The sequence below is a fragment of the Uranotaenia lowii genome, chromosome 3 (genome assembly GCF_029784155.1).
Source record: "Uranotaenia lowii strain MFRU-FL chromosome 3, ASM2978415v1, whole genome shotgun sequence".
Classification (NCBI taxonomy): Eukaryota; Metazoa; Arthropoda; class Insecta; order Diptera; family Culicidae; genus Uranotaenia; species Uranotaenia lowii.
Window position 1 is genome coordinate 2,867,009 of NC_073693.1, and position 17,981 is coordinate 2,884,989.

The 17,981-nt window shown below is 34.8% G+C and overlaps 1 protein-coding gene across 1 annotated transcript in view; it reads left to right on the forward strand.

Annotated features, from left to right (window-relative positions):
* The first annotated feature begins 2,095 nt into the window (after positions 1-2,095).
* Positions 2,096-17,981, forward strand: part of LOC129752239 (autophagy-related protein 13 homolog) — a 122,160-nt gene continuing 106,274 nt past the window's right edge. The window contains exon 1 of the mRNA XM_055748024.1: positions 2,096-2,384. Within this exon, the coding sequence (XP_055603999.1) occupies positions 2,229-2,384 (156 nt within the window). The 5' untranslated portion in view covers positions 2,096-2,228. The remainder of the gene's footprint in view (positions 2,385-17,981) is intronic.

Consider the following 17,981-nt stretch of genomic DNA (forward strand, 5'->3'; position numbering starts at 1 on the left):
GAAGTATCGAGACCAATTTTTAACCCCTGAATTTATGCAGCTCTCTTGAATAACTTGAATAACTTAAAAAAAAAAAACTTAAAATGTATGTAAAAGAGTGGTAAAAGTTATTTCACAAAACTTAAATGTATCCTAATCAGATTCAGAATTCAGATATTGAATTCAGATTCAGAATTCAGATTCAGAATTGAAATTATGAATTCAGACTCACTTCAAAAATAAAACAGATAATATATTTCAAGTTCAAAATTCAAAATTCAAAATTCAAAATTCAAAATTCAAAATTCAAAATTCAAAATTCAAAATTCAAAATTCAAAATTCAAAATTCAAAATTCAAAATTCAAAATTCAAAATTCAAAATTCAAAATTCAAAATTCAAAATTCAAAATTCAAAATTCAAAATTCAAAATTCAAAATTCAAAATTCAAAATTCAAAATTCAAAATTCAAAATTCAAAATTCAAAATTCAAAATTCAAAATTCAAAATTCAAAATTCAAAATTCAAAATTCAAAATTCAAAATTCAAAATTCAAAATTCAAAATTCAAAATTCAAAATTCAAAATTCAAAATTCAAAATTCAAAATTCAAAATTCAAAATTCAAAATTCAAAATTCAAAATTCAAAATTCAAAATTCAAAATTCAAAATTCAAAATTCAAAATTCAAAATTCAAAATTCAAAATTCAAAATTCAAAATTCAAAATTCAAAATTCAAAATTCAAAATTCAAAATTCAAAATTCAAAATTCAAAATTCAAAATTCAAAATTCAAAATTCAAAATTCAAAATTCAAAATTCAAAATTCAAAATTCAAAATTCAAAATTCAAAATTCAAAATTCAAAATTCAAAATTCAAAATTCAAAATTCAAAATTCAAAATTCAAAATTCAAAATTCAAAATTCAAAATTCAAAATTCAAAATTCAAAATTCAAAATTCAAAATTCAAAATTCAAAATTCAAAATTCAAAATTCAAAATTCAAAATTCAAAATTCAAAATTCAAAATTCAAAATTCAAAATTCAAAATTCAAAATTCAAAATTCAAAATTCAAAATTCAAAATTCAAAATTCAAAATTCAAAATTCAAAATTCAAAATTCAAAATTCAAAATTCAAAATTCAAAATTCAAAATTCAAAATTCAAAATTCAAAATTCAAAATTCAAAATTCAAAATTCAAAATTCAAAATTCAAAATTCAAAATTCAAAATTCAAAATTCAAAATTCAAAATTCAAAATTCAAAATTCAAAATTCAAAATTCAAAATTCAAAATTCAAAATTCAAAATTCAAAATTCAAAATTCAAAATTCAAAATTCAAAATTCAAAATTCAAAATTCAAAATTCAAAATTCAAAATTCAAAATTCAAAATTCAAAATTCAAAATTCAAAATTCAAAATTCAAAATTCAAAATTCAAAATTCAAAATTCAAAATTCAAAATTCAAAATTCAAAATTCAAAATTCAAAATTCAAAATTCAAAATTCAAAATTCAAAATTCAAAATTCAAAATTCAAAATTCAAAATTCAAAATTCAAAATTCAAAATTCAAAATTCAAAATTCAAAATTCAAAATTCAAAATTCAAAATTCAAAATTCAAAATTCAAAATTCAAAATTCAAAATTCAAAATTCAAAATTCAAAATTCAAAATTCAAAATTCAAAATTCAAAATTCAAAATTCAAAATTCAAAATTCGAAATTCAAAATTCAAAATTCAAAGTTCAAAGTTCAAATCACCAATCACAAATTTGAAAATTTAGAATTCAAAATTTGAACTTGCAATTTCAAACTTTATTGGATTATTCTTAAAAACTTATATTTTATATGCTGATTCAACAGTCGTTTTAAGTTTGGGCGTTTTGTTTAAGCTAGGGAAAACTAGGTGGCAGTCCTATCATAATAGCTCAGTAACGTTTAATAACAACAGTAATAAAAGTGTTCGTAACGAGTCGTAGCGTAAGGTGTTTGTTTTTGTCATCGTTCTGTCAAACCAAATCCTGAAAAGAATGTTTTCATTAGTGCGATTTTCGTCTTGTGTAATTTATTGAAATTTAATTTTTCAAAATTTTCGCGTTATTTCCGGTTCCCCTGTGTGAGCTTTCCTCAGTAATCGAGGCCTGGTTCGATTCTTTCGTGTTGGCGCGAGTGAAATGCTGCGGGAAGCCGTGATTTATTGGTGAAATTTTGTGATTATTGTGTTGTCAAGAGAAGAAAAGTGAAAATCAAACAATGGCGAGCCAGATGATGGGAAATATTCTGGACAAAGCCAGCTGGGAGAAGTTTGTGAAAATACTGGCCATGAAATCGGCCCAGCTGATCGTACAGGCGCGACTGGTCGAAAAACTCAAAACCGAGTGCAATCCCAAGTCATCCGGAAACGATTGGGTGAGTACCGGAAACTACCTGCTGTTGGCTGGATTTTTGTTTTGTTTTGTTTTGTTTGACTAATGATATTGGTATTTGAGGTTGTTTTGAGGGGCTTATCATGTTCTAGATCTAGTGAAGAAACAGGAAAACCGCTGAACAACTGCCGCAAAAGTTAGTCAACACTTCTACTTTAGACGCAATAAAACAGAATGTTTCGAAAGGTGGTGCCAAATTGATGGCATTTTTTTTTTTCAATAAAGTTTATAACAACAATTCGCTCAATACCTGAACAAAAAAACTTTAAAAAATTGCAGTTATAATGGTAAAAGTCGAAAAAGTCCAATATACAACTTTGAGTTTATCACACCACCAATTTAATCCAATTAAGAACATTCTCTGACCAAATAAGGTCTCAATTATATGATATTGATTGTTCAGAAAAACATTAAAAAAAATCAAAGAGTAAATACGTCGTCGTAAATACAATGAATTATTCGAAAACGACAACGGCTCGCCGAAAGAAATGGCTAACAGTTGTACTGAAAGAAATTGAAGGTCCAAATCCCGTAACTTTTTCGAGTAAGTCGGGACATTTCCGGCTGCGTTATTTTCATTCTTTGATTTTCCATTTTTCTCTGAACAGAGTTTCCAATCACCTTTGAACGTTTGCTACTTTAAGTAAGACAAGTTCCAGAATCATTGCCAATTTCAAACCAAAACATGAATTAGACATTCGAAATGAACATCCAGAAGTATTTTTAATTAAGTTTTTGATAGTCAAAATTTCATCTGAAAAAATGTTTGCCTCAGATATGAATACTTTTAAGCCTTAAAGCCCTTGGAAGGTAATATCCTGATATAAAGCCGGTCAGTATCTCCTCAATGTTCAATATGAATCGACTTAGGACTTTTGAAATGTCTAAAATCAAATATTTACTCTTCTCAAAACTCAAAAAGAGTATTACAAACGAAAACTAGACTCCTCATAATTATATTTTTCTGCCCGCTACGCTAACATAATATGGTATGCCTACAAGAGTGATGTGTGGAAACGCAGAGTGCAATAACCGTACTTCTTGCATGTGCAAGTGCACATTAATGGTTTTCTCGAACTTACTTACTGATTCATGCTGTGTCATTGGAATTGGCCCACGTATGAATGTACATACGAGCCGTTCGGGGTTCTTGAGGTTAAGATGCTCTGACTGAATTATATTTGAAATTTGAATTTTCAATTAACATTTTTAGCTTAAGTTCGAAACCCAACGTAATCTTATTATTTCAAGAATTCAGACCCAAGTACACAGAGCACTGTAGTACCCAGATATTGCGCAGTGCCCTCAAATGTTTGGAATGTGGAAATCCAACGGATCCGAAGATGATTCGTCAGTCCAAATATGTTTCTTTCTTCTCTAATTTAGACGTTTGCTTGCTCACTTGGAAATACGCTTAAGACAAATGGAGTGTTGCTCGGATGCCCCGAGGAGTGTCTCCCAGACATAAAACCATATCATACATGCAATCTACGAGAAACATGAAGAGATCATAAAAACACAATTAAATGTTGTCTGGGTTTGCTTCCTGGCAAACAATGTTCCAAATATCAATCATTTTCACCGAGCCATGCTTGACCACATTCAGAGCCAAATAATCAAAGCAGTCAAATTTTCCTTCTTCAACCAAACCATACAAACAATCATGCATGACAACGACGCTTCCGTATTTGAAACACTTTTGCGATACATGATGAGGTAAAAAAGGACGCAGACTATCAGCAACGAACGTCTCTATGCTGATTTTTTTCCCTTGACGACTTTCAACCTTTTGGGATCATAACTGATATGTATCAGTTCTGAGCGATCTATGTAGGCTATCAGATTTTTTTTTATTTTTCGCTTTGCCTAGAAGGACAAAATCATAACTAGGTAACCGCAATGAACTGTCCAGCATGTGCTACAGCTTTTTTGAACATGGGGTCCTGGTATTTATTCAGATTTTTCCTTTTGAAACATTAATGATCGTCTATCAATAACGAGCATTATCAACAATGATGCGAGGATAGACGTTCGGGAATGATTGAGGGAGCGACGTTCAAAATGTATCACCAAGTATGTCGATCACCGTCGATTAGCCACGTGACGAATAGCAACGGTAGCCTCCGGTGGGGCATGGTATATCTTCTTGTATCAAGTTAGTGTTGATTTTCGACATATGTTCAATGGGTACTTTTACCACGTGCGTATCACAGCACTCGGAGGTAGCATCATTCTAGCTAGAAACCATTCCTGATTGCTTTTCTTGAGCGATTTTCCGAAGATTGCTGGCAAAATAAAACTGTTAAATCACCAATTGTTATTTAACTTTGTTTAACGTCACAACCCTCCTGAAAGGTTATTGAGTGTCTGAGATAAACTGTAGAGTTCAGCAAATATTGAAGCTGTAGGGATGGAATCATCCCAGAGGATTAAAATCAAAAAAAAAATATTGAAGCTTTTATTTTCAAACTCTGGTTCTGATTCTTCTTGAAGTCGCTGAGAAATCAACAAACATAAACGTGAAAAACGGTTTCAATCTAAATGGAGTCCAGAAGAAATTGAATTCAATTTTCTTCCAAAACCTCCAGACGACGCAATAGCAATAAGCAATAAAAAGCTGCAGCTTGCAGCTACCGAGCGCAGGAAAATGTACATCGGTCAAAAGCGTGTTCAAGGATTTGAGGTCACGGCTTTGATTTATTATTATTTTCTCGGGCGATGAAAATGAAGAAAACCATTCACCCAACTGCACAGCACAGCGGGAGTGTGATGATTGCTTCATTGCTACGTGCCTGAAAAGCTTCAAATGGAACATTGAATTGGCCTCTGGCTTCCATGGATTAAAGTTATGATGAATGTAAAGGAAAACCATGCCCGGAATTGTTAATGATCACGGGAAGAAACCTTCATTTTGAGACAAAATTTTACATTCAGGATTACTTAATTTATAAATTGACTTCCTAGTACTGAATTAGAATTCTTTATTCAAAATATCAGGATAAAACAACTTTTTACCCAATAATTTTCAAGTTGAATTTTTTTTTTCTGATTTTTTATGCGACTAGAAAAAATCGAAAAAAAACTTCTAGCAAAAAACTTTCAAGTTGAAAATTTTGCCTAATTAAAAAAATTTAAAGTTTTTAACGCGACCCCCAACCAGAAAAAACTGATCAAAATTTTAAATTTGTTAGTTTGAACTTAGTTTGAATTCTGATACTGAATTTTGAATCGAACATTCTGAACAAGTATAATTATAAACGAAGTTTCTACTGAAAAATCCTTATGATCAAGAAAGCCAATAGGAAAGTGCGTCAATCGCATTATAAAAATCGAGAATTATTGAAAAACACCGTCTACTGACTGACAGTTCATTGAAGGGAGCCAACAAAAATGCATCACTAAAGAGAAAAAAATCCGTTTCAATCCAACTTCAATCCAGTTCTAACTGCATTCATTCGGTTCGCTTTGGTCGCTCTCTCTCTCTGCTTTGTTTGTTTGCTTGTTAGAAATCATCAGATCCATCTAGCTAACTGCAACTGCAAATCGGATTGTGGCTGCCTGTTACTATGTAACCGAACCTCAGCTCGCAGATCGTTATCAGATATTGTTTGTTGTGCAAGCTGTTTCATGAACTGAACTGTTATTGACATTGAAGATGTTTGATAGCACAGGGCGTCCATTCAATGTTTTAACATTCTAAAAGTTAAATATTCTGATAAAAAAATGACAAAAACGTGAAAGTGACAAGAATGACTAAAATAACAAAAATGACGAAGAAAAAAAATGTTTGTCATTAGAAACGACCAAAAATTAGGAAAATGACAAAAAAAAAAAAAATAACGACTGGAAATGACAAAAATTACTAGAAAATCAAAATTTAAAAAAAAACTTCAAAATTGACAACAATTTCAAAAATTAGAAAATATTATAAAAACGACAAAAATGACAAATAAAAATAATAATTACAAAAATTGCAAAAAGAGAATATTAACAAGCTTTCAAAACCGTAAAAATTGTTAAAGTAAAAAAAATGACAAAAAAAATCCAAAATTACAAAAAGAAAAATACTGATAAAAATTTCAGTTTAGATTAAATTTGCAGAAGTTTCAAAACTAAAAATAAATAAAATAACAAAAATGGAAAAAAATACAAAAGCTTTAAGAATTACCTACATAAATTACAAAATGAACAAAAATGGCAGAAGTTACAAAAATGAAAAAAAAAATGGCAATAATAACAAAAATGGCCTCAATGACAAAAATGACTGAAACGATAAAACGAAAAATAAAACAAAACGACAAAAAAAGGAAGCAAAAAATACAGTCTTACAATTTAAAGAAAACATAAGGAACATAAAAATGAACAAATACTATAAAATGACGAAAATAATAGCAAATTTAAAAAAAAACGTACATTTAAAAAAAATCATTGCGTCTTTGGGGCATTGAGACAACTAACATTTTTAAGAAAAAATGATTATTAAAAAAATTATGATATTTTAAATTTAAATTAAAAAATAGGAACATTCTTCTGATTTTCATTTGATAGCTTGTTTATCATGTTTCGCATCCGCTGCAATAGATAACTCATTTTATTTTTTTTTAATTTGCGTTCATTTCAATCCGGTTGAATCCCGACCATATTTTCTTAAAACAAACTACATTTTTCATTTCTACGAGACATTTGAGTGATTTGCTTTTGTGAAAATGGATTGCTATTTGGCAGTTTATTGCATACTTAAAAGCTACTGTTTATCACGACTGAAAGTTGCCTTTTTGGAAACAAGATAGTACATTGTTGTAGTTAAGTTGTATTTCTTTCGTAATTCTTGTGTCAGATGTGGAACTCAAACTTGATAAACTGGAAAAAAATAAGTTGGTTTTTCTGATAAAATGTATTTCTGCAGAAAAGGACTGCCTAAAGCTGACAGAATTTTTTTTTTTCTGAAACTGAGTCTTGCATATTATTTGAAAAAAGAATTTGTTAAGATTAGTTAATCTTCTTCAAAATAAAGTTTATATTGGGACCCTCGAACGTCAACTTTCAACATGCAACGAAGCCGTGTTTGATACGAGAATCATCGGAGTGAATCAGATTTTTTTTCAGACAAAACATTTTTCAAAAGTTATCACACAGAGAACAGACGTACAAGCTCGAACAAAAAATCTTCAAAAAAGTGTGTAAAATTTCAAATGCCAATACCAAAAAATACGTTAAAAATTGACTTGAAACAGTGTCATCTATTGCACCGTTCAAAAGTTACAAATTACCTTTAAAATGCCCATTTTTCGAAAAAGAGTAATCGTATATGAACTCATAAATAATAAATCCAATGTCTCATTAAAATGGATGGCTTCAATTTATTGCTAGATAAAAGCTATTAGAGTTACTTTCAACTGGGCAAAATTTCACATTCTTTATTTTTGCAATACTTCGACAGTAAAAATAACTAACAGCTTTGGTATAAATGTTCGCACTTTTTGAACAGTACAGTAAGGTTTTTTTTTACACTGATATACGTACCGCGTAAAAAAAAACCGTGTAAAAAAAAACCGTGTTAATTCCCGAAAACCGTGTAAAAAAAAACCGTGCTAATTCCCGAAAACCGTGTAAAAAAAAACCGTGTTAATTCCCGAAAACCGTGTAAAAAATACCATTCGAATTCTGCAGCTCTGAAGTACTGACACTTAAGACCTGAGACCTGAGACTTGAGACTTGAGACCTGGACTTGAGAATGTAGACTAGAGACATGAGACCTGAGACTTTAGACATGACACCTGAGATCTAAGTCCAGGGACCTGAGATCTGAGACATGACACCTGAGACCTGAAGAATGAGACCAAAGACATGGGACATTAGACCTAAGACCTGAGACTAGAAACCTAAGACATAAAACACGAGACCTGAGACCTGAGACATGAGACATGGGACCTGAGACATTACGCCTGAGACCTGAGACCTGAGACATGAGACATGAGACATGAGATATGAGACCTGAGACATGAAATATGAGACATAAGACATGAGACCTGAGGTATGAGACAAGAGCCATGAAAGATTAGACCTGAGACATGAGACTTTAGAGCTGAGACAAGCTACTAGTGTTATTACCGCGAAAAATTATATTAGCTCCGATTTCAACTTGCGACCCCTCTAGTGAAAGGGTTTGACTTGTGGGTGACGAAAAATAGTGTCGCGACATCGCTAGTACAAGCAACTAGTTTTAGTACCGCGATAAATTAGTTTAGCTCCGATTTCAACTTTCGACCGGTCAAGTGAAAGGGTTTGACTTGTAGATGACGAAAAATAGTGTCGCGACTTCGCTAGTACAAGCTACTAGGGTTAGTACCGCGAGAAATTATATTAGCTCCGATTGAGACTTGCGACCCCTCTAGTGAAAGGGTTTGACTTGTAGGGGACGAAAAATAGTGTCGCGAAATCGCTAGTACAAGCTACTAGGGTTAGTACCGATAGAAATTATATTAGCTCCGATTTCAACTTGCGACCCCTCTAGTGAAAGGGTTTGACTTGTGGGTGACGAAAATTAGTGTCGCGACATCGCTAGTACAAGCTACTAGTTTAGTACAGCGAGAAATTAGTTAAGCTCCGATTTCAACTTTCGACCGGTCAAGTGAAAGGGTTTGACTTGTAGATGACGAAAAATAGTGTCGCGAGTTCGCTAGTACAATCTACTAGGGCTAGTACCGCGAGAAATTAGTTAAGCTCCGATTTAGACTTGCGACCCCTCTAGTGAAAGGGTTCGACTTGTTGGTGACGAAAAATAGTGTCGCGACTTTGCTAGTACAAGCTACTAGGGTAAGTACCGATAGAAATAAGATTAGCTCCGATTTCAACTTTCGACCGGTCAAATGAAAGGGTTTGACTTGTAAGTGACGAAAAATAGTGTCGCGACTTCGCTAGTACAAGCTTCTAGGGTTTGTACAGATAGAAATTAGTTTCAACCCTAGAGCTTGTACTAGCGAGCTCGCGACACTATTTTTCATCACCTAAAAGTGAAGCCCTTTCACTTGAACGATCGAAAGTTGAAATCGGAGCTAATCTAATTTCTACCGGTACTTACCCTAGTAGCTTGTACTAGCGAAGTCGCGACACTATTTTTCGTCCCCAACAAGTCAAACCCTTTCACTAGAGGGGTCGAAAGTTGAAATCGGAGCTAAACTTATTTCTCGCGGTACAAATTCTAGTAGCTTGTCTCCGGTCTCAGGTCCAAAGTCTCATGTCTCAGGTCTCAGGTCTCATGTTTCATGGCTCTTGTCTCATGCCTCAGGTCTCATGTCTTATGTCTCATGCCTCATGTGTCATGTCCCATGTCTCAGGTCTAAAGTCTCATGTTTCATGGCTCTTGTCTCATGTCTCAGGTCTCAGGTCTCAGGTCTCATGTCTCATGCTGAGGTCTCAAGTCTAATATCCCCTGTCTCAGTTTCCAGGTCTCAGGTCTCATGTCTAATTTCTAATGTTTCATGTCTCAGGTCTCATGTCTCATGTCTCAGGTCTCAAGTCTCAGGTCTCAGGTCTCAGGTCTCAAATCTCAGGTCTCAGGTCTCAGGTCTCAGATCCCAGGTCTCAGGTCTCATGTATCATGTTCTTAGTCTAAGAGATAAGATTTTCCCAACTTCAAAAAGATTCTAAGTGTTTTCCTCAAAAACCGTGTTAATTCGCGAAAACCGTGTAAAAAAAAACCGTGTTAATTCCCGAAAACCGTGTAAAAAAAGCCGTGTAAAAAAAAACCGCGTAAAAAAAACCGTGTAAAAAAAAACCTAGGTGTAATTGAAATTAGAAAACGTATTAATTTTAATTTTAGGCATCTGAAAGCGGGTTACTTTCACATGTCACTTTAGCATCCCAGTGTTAAAAACTTTGTATCTCTAACAAATTTGAAGGAAAAAGCTATTGACTTTAAAGATATTTTTTTATTGTGCAACATGATGATCGTGTTACGAAACTCCAACAGCTATTTTCTTGAAGCATGCCCATACGAACTATTGAAAACTGACCGAAAATTAGTTTTTTTTTCTCAGATTTGTTTTGACAGCTCTCTTTGGTGTGTTTGGAGACATCTGCCCAGCCAAAAAACAAAAATTAATTCAAAAAGAATGTTGAGGTTTTTACACAAGGTTCATGGGCTAGCTTGTACGTCTGTTCTCTGTGGTTACCAGTTCAAACTGTTACCGCAAAGAGGCGAGCTTTTGAATATCAAAGGCGATTTCAATTTAAAAAAAAACAGGTTAATTCAAAAATCATCAACAACCCCCTTGTATCGACAAACGTCATATTGCAATTCAGGAATGCAAAAGAATATAAGACATCTATGATCTATGTAAGTCTATTTTTTTCTACTTTTAAAACCTGTTAATTTTTTATCACATTCTACGATGAACATACTTTAATAAGCCTGATCCAGACCTTATTTTATACTTGCATATCTGTTGTTAGCTTTTAACGTGTTTCCAGGTTTTTTTTCATCTTCATAAATAAACGTGAAAATTGATACCTCATTATTGAATGGATATATAATAGCCATCTGGATACTGGATTTTTTTTCCTGTTTTTATTCACGCAATTAAAATTTTTGATTGAGAAAATGTTTAAAATGACTTAAAGATTCTTTAGACTTAAGAATTGGCAAACTAAAAATTTATGAAATCATTACATTTCTCATTCTCTATTGGTCTTAGTTTAGCCATGTCAAAACAAGTCTTGGGATTGCCAAATGGAGAGAAAATTTAATTTATTTGCATTTTAATTTTAAAAGGAGCTTAGAAAACAACAACTAGCTTGATTAAAGTTGAGTAAAAAAAATGAATGCTTTGAGGAAAAAATGCTTTCAAAAAATGATTTCATTAGGTTAAAAGTAGGATAGTTTTCACTTCAATAACATATCTCAGATTTATTTTAATTGATTTAGAGGCTAGTAGAAAACAAATAATAACTTAAGATCACAACACAGACAAAAGTTTCTCCCTGATCATATCCTTTATCCCATTTTCCCAAAAACATTTGTTTTGCTAGAATGACCTTGTTTTGCGAGGTGACCTCAGTCCTAAAGCATAATTGGCCTGGGTTCGACCAAACCGAACCGAACGCCATGAAAAAAATTTAAATTGCAAATTTTGATACTCCTGTTATTCTTATGCGAGACTGAAAAATCTAAAATAACTCACTGGGATGTGTTTCTCAGATAATAAACTTTTGATTCTGATCGTTTAGTTTTACATGTTTCGTCTATTGTTGAAAATATTTGTACATTAAACTCAAATTACTCGAAAATATGCTGATGACGTTCAGTTCGGTCTAGTCTAATCCCAACCAATTCATTCTGTCATTCCTTTCTCCCTTTTCAACTCTATCTATTAACTACTAGGACGTGGCCGGCGCCGTTATTGATTTTGAAAGAGAAAGTATCAGTTTTGGGCATTGTAAATGTGCTGTCAATCCCAGACACCATTCTTTTGACCTTTGAACAGAATTGATGGCCTCGGTCAATCACGGAGTAGCAACCAACGGCTATGTGGAATTCCACGCCTGCGATCACGGAGTTCGAAATGTTCGGTTTCTGAAACAGATTTAATCTATATGACTTATTTTTCTCCCTTAATTTAAATAAATTCTAACAGTCGATCAAGTATATATGATTTTATAAAATATATAGCATTTCGACTCATTGATTAATGGTGGATGCAAGTAGTCAATCAAGTTAAGCTAAAATGTATTTCTGCAGTGAAAGAGTACATTAATTTTTTTTGCGAACAAAAAACACAACCAAAATTTTTACGATAATTTTTTTTTATTAATTTTCACATTTTTTGCCAAAAAATTTTTATGCAAATCATTTTATTGATTTTTTTTCTAATAGATAATTATTTATTTTTGAAAAATCTTAACGCATCTAAGCTCAAAAATGTAAAGTTTCACGTAATTAGGCAAAAATAAATACCGAAAACTTCGAAACTTTGCTCGTGTTTTGTTGGCAAATCTTAAAAAACGTTTCAGGCTCTCCGATCATTTATTTATTTTCGTTTTAATAAAACCATTTTTGTACATTTTTTGGATTATGTCATTTTTTTTTGTTAATATTTGTCATTTTCCTTATTTTTTGCGTCTTTGTTTCTTTTAAGTTTATCCCTTTTTCACTTCTACCTTTTTTGTTTTCTTTGTCATCCCTACAATTTTTGTCATTTTTGACGTTTCTGTTACTTAAAAAATTTAATTTTTCACTTTCTCTTTTGGTCAAATTATTTTTCATTTTGTTCATTTACGTCATTTTTATTTCTTTTTAATTTTTTTTCTTCATATTTGTCATTTCTTGCGTGAGCTTTCATTACGTCGTATGAAATATCTTGAAAATTCACAGAAAACTGCTGCATGAGTTATCAAAATAACTTCAAAATTTGTATTTCACATATAGAATATGTTGTCCAGGCTGAAAATATTCTAAATGGAAAGAAGTTGTGACTAGTTTATGTCAGTTTTTGTATTTTTTCGTAATAAAACTGTTTGTTTACATTTTGTTTCATACGACGTAATGAAAGCTCATGCGAGATTTGTTAAATTTTTCTGATAAGTTTCAATCACAGTTGTTACATTTTTTTTTATTAAGCTTCAAACATCGCAAATATGTAACCAATTGATAGCATTCGCTTCATTTCTCCCACCATTTTTCAATTTTGCTACATTTATTTAAGACATATTTGTTGTTTTTTTTAACTGAAATGTCTGGATAACAAAACCACTGTTTTGGTTTTGATGTTATTTTCGCAATCCTACACCACTTTCACGCATTCAAATTACAGTTATATTTTCTTTTCTTTGTATAATTAAAATCTGTCTAGAACTGATTTCTGATAAGATTTCTGATTCTTCCTGTGGACTTTGATTTCTTACTGATTTATGAGAACTTATATTAATTCTAAATTATAATGACACAGAAAGGATTTTTGTAAACGAAATGTGTTCCAAATTATGCCATATACGAGAAACTCAGAATCAACAATATGCTTGTTTACAATTTTATTCCGAAACCCTTAAAAACAACAAAAAAACAAAACCTTGATTTTGTTTTTCTCCTGCTCAAGGGCTGACCTTCGACCGCCATCTAAAACATAATGAACGCAAAATCCACGCATGAAACATCGCACGTAGTCAACAATACATCTAACCCAGTTAATTTATCTTTAGGAAGAAACTCCGCCAAGGCGACTCAAAATTATAAGGAAAAAACCCTCACACAAAATTGGCCTACGTGATCAAAGTCGCATCGGTGGTTTTCCTATCGGTTCTATGTCGAAGCTGCCGCGACGCACACGTGTATACGCACCATGATGAAAACGTAGAGAAGATACAAAAAACACCCGAAAACCACGTGTATTTTGACGGAAGCTTAAATTTGACAACCGCGACGGGGTTGTCGAAAGTTGAAAATCTCCTGGACCATAGTAGGCGTGTGAAAATACCCGGAAGATGGGGCACCAATACAAATGATGATGGAAAATCTCGGCGCATGCTTGGTTTCTAGAAATTTTCGCGTGCGAAAATCATTGGCCTACTATACTTGTGCAGACCAATCACACTAACATTAACGAAGTCGGATTGAGAAAATTCTGCATCCAGCTGAACCTTCGTGGATAATTCAATGGCTCTAATGTTTTCCACGTGGTCGCCAGTAGATCACCCACCGTCAAGGAAAATTTGCCCCCGGCCCAGACAGACGACAGCCAGTCAGATAATAATGACAGTTTTGCTGCGGGTGTCACCGTTTAAGGGAGCTTAAATTGTAATTAAAGTACACCTTCGCTAGATCGGAATCTACCGGCGGAAAGCGTTTGTCACTCGAGTAAATTGCTATTTTTGAAACCCCGCGGTTAAGGGAGAGGATGTAGCGTGATGAATCATCTTGTTTACATTCGACTAAAGGCGAAATTTTCATTGATCTCAAGGGACTTCCTGTTGGAGTTGTTTTGGCAATGAATAAGGTTTTTTTTGCGTTTTGTTTTCGTCGATCGAAAACAAATTAGGTTTTTTTATTCCGAGTCTCTGTTGAAGACAAACACACGTATCGCTTTGACCCTTTCATAGAATAAGGTAGGAAAAAGTAAGCCGTAAATAGCTTCAAAGCAACTTTCCGTTGTAAACAAGCGACGATCATCATTGCACAACGTAGTCCGTCCATCTGTCCAAAAATAGCTCACTTCCAAACCGGTTTAGTACTACCAAAACAAGACTTCAATCAAAAACAAACTTCTCAGGGAATTCCCCTCGTATCATCTACGGGGGGCTTTTGTGGAGTTGTGTTAAGTTGTCTTCGAAGCCAAGCAGGTCACGATAAATAAGCTGAGCGATCGTTGAGCGTTTTTTAAATGGTGGAACATAAATTATCGCTGAGAGATTTTTTTATGACGCGTCAAATAGCAGGTTGATCAATAAAAATGGCGGAATATGCTTGGAAATCATGCGACTATGATTTTTTTTCTTGAAATAATTTGTCTCTGGTACGAATCATGAGAGATTTTTAACAGTTCCTTCTGCAATTGTATTAGAATGGCTTTGTTTATTCCACGGAATGATCGCGTGATCCCAAAAATACCATTCCGATGAGTCCGGGCCAAAAATCCAAAAAAATCAACGGATGTTCTTTGTTCCAAAAACGCACGAATGATCCCTTGATCTCGTGTGCTTGAAACTTTAACCTAGCCAAATTCCAGCATCACACGCAAGCTGCATTCTCATTCGAAACTCGGAATAGCACACCATCATCTCGTTGTTCATCAACGAACATAAATTTCGCGTACCAACTGCAATTTATGCTCGATTCCTATTAGTATTGGTCTGATGATGATGGTGGGTTGCATTCCCGCGCGTTTTTTCTCGTCCCTCTCGATGCCATTTCGTCAGTCGCATTCCAACTGGACCGATCACTAAGTACCGACATCAGGCACAACTACACCAAAAACAACTTGAAACCGACTTCAAAGTATTTGTCATTCAAGGCAGTATATGTGCCCACACTGAGACACACACTTCACACATCGTTGCCACCGGGAAAAAAGGTGTGTCACAGTGAGAAAATTTGTAAGTGTGTGGCACAGCTAAATTTTCCGCTCTTTTTCAAAGATCTCTCTCAATGGAATCATTTATGTTGTGTTGGGCGTTGTGCCGGGCTATGCTGCTGGTGTTATGCTTTTCGATGGTCGTGGAGGAAAAATTGTATAAATTGTAACTACCTACATAGGTAGAGTTAACCGAACGGCACACTGGAGGAATCGAGATGCAAGCTAAGGTCAAAACTTGACTATGCGCGTCCTTGTGCGAGAGAAATCTTATTTGATTCTATGCAAAAATCGCGCGAACATATGGTTGAGAACTTGATTCAAAAAATTCTTGTTGGAAGCATCAGTCTTCTCATGTCAATACAATTTATGATTTTTAGCAGGCATTATAGGTAAACGCTCATAATTTTACACTTTCGCATTCGATATGCAACGTTCAGCTGTTCAGTTCAGCTGAATAGAAACAAGTCGGCTGGGAAGGATGGCATCGCAGCTGAACTCATCAAAATGGGCCCGGACAAGTTGGTCGATTGTCTACACCGGTTGATAGTGCGGATCTGGGACATAGAACAGCTACCAGAGAAGTATATACCCCATATGCCCCATCTACAAGAAGGGCGACAAATTGAGAACTACCGAGCGACCATTGTCCTCAATGCCGCCTATAAAGTGTTGTCCCGAATCCTACTCCGCCGCCTAACGCCGCAAGCAAACAGATTCGTGGGAAGTCATCAGGCCGGCTTCATGGAGGGACGGTCTACGACGGACCAGATATTCACATTACGGCAAATCCTCCAAAAATGCCGTGAACACCAAGTCCCTACGCACCATCTATTCATCGACTTCAAAGCCGCATACGACACGATCGACCGTAACGAGCTATGGAAAATCATGGACGAGAACGGCTTTTCCGGGAAGCTGATCAGACTGATCAAGGCGACGATGGATGGAACGCAGTGCTGTGTGCGGATTTCGGATGAATTGTCGAGTTCATTCAAATCGCGCAGGGGGCTTCGACAAGGTGATGGTCTATCCTGCATGATGTTCAACGTGGCGCTAGAAGGTGTTATTCGACGAGCGGTGGGCGAAATGCGGGGCACGATTTTCAACAGATCCAGTCAACTTATCTGCTTTGCCGATGCCACTGATATAGTCGGCAGATCATCTGCGGCGGTGGAAGACATCTACCGCAAACTGAAACGCGAAGCAGGAAGGATTGGGTTGATGATTAATACGTCCAAGACAAAGTACATGCTGGCCTGCGTATCCGAGACCGATCGAACCCGCTTGTCCAGTAATAACAAGGTCACGATCGACGGCGACGAGCTGGCGATAGTCGAAGACTTTGTCTATCTCGGCTCACTGGTGACCGCAGACAATGACACCAGCCGTGAGATCCGGAGGCGAATTATCAGCGGAAGTCGTGCTTACTATGAACTCCACAAGCAACTGCGGTCGAGAAGACTTAGCCCTCGCACGAAGTGTAACCTGTATTAGACGCTCATTAGACCGGTTGTTCTCTACGGGCACGAGACATGGATATTGCTCGAGGAGGACCTGCTTACACTCGGAGTATTTGAGCGACGAGTGTTAAGAACCATCTTTGGCGGCGTATAGGAGAACGGAGTGTAGAGGCGAAGGATTAACCACGAGATCGCGCGACTCTACGGCGAACCCAGTATCCAGAAGGTGGTGAAGGCTGGTCGGATACGCTGGGCGGGACATGTTGCGAGAATGCCGGACGACTGTCCTGCAAAACAGGTGTTCGCTGCGAATCCGGTAGGAACAAGACGAGCGGGGGCGCAACGAGCGAGGTGGTTAGACCAAGTGGAGCGTGATCTGGCGAACGTGGGGTGCCCGAGAAATTGGAGAACGGTTGCCATGGACCGAGTGAATTTCAGGAATTATGTTCATCAAGTTATGTCGTGAGACGGAATACTATGTAAATAAAATAAAATAAAAATGCAACGTTTAAATTTGTATCCTGGATCTAAAATTCTACTTTTAAAATATTTGAAATTTTTTCACGGTAACCTTTTGGAGTTATGTTAAATTCTCGATATTTCAAAAGCTACAACTCAAAACTCCTAATTTTAAATGCAGATTACTTGTAATCTCTAATTTATAAATAGAGGCCCTCGGAATCCGAGGGAGATAAGTGTCAAAGTCATTGAATTTGAGTTAACTTTAATCGATTCTTCTTATCTCAATCGACATCTGGTACAAAACTCAGATATTTTTTTAAATTTTTCTATCTCCGATTGCATTAGAACTGCTCGATTAAAAATAATATTCAAACAATCGCACCTTGACAACTTTAAAGCGTTCTTATCTTCGTCTGGTTCTGAAGGCCTCACAGATGTATGCATTTGTTAAACTTTTTGAGTTGTCTTATTCGCAGTTGGATTTTTTCCAAACTCAAAATGCTTTAAATTGATGCATATTTTAATTCTACTATGTTCTAATGATATTCAATGTTTGGCTTGAGTTAATCCTTTTGATTTTATCTAGAGGTA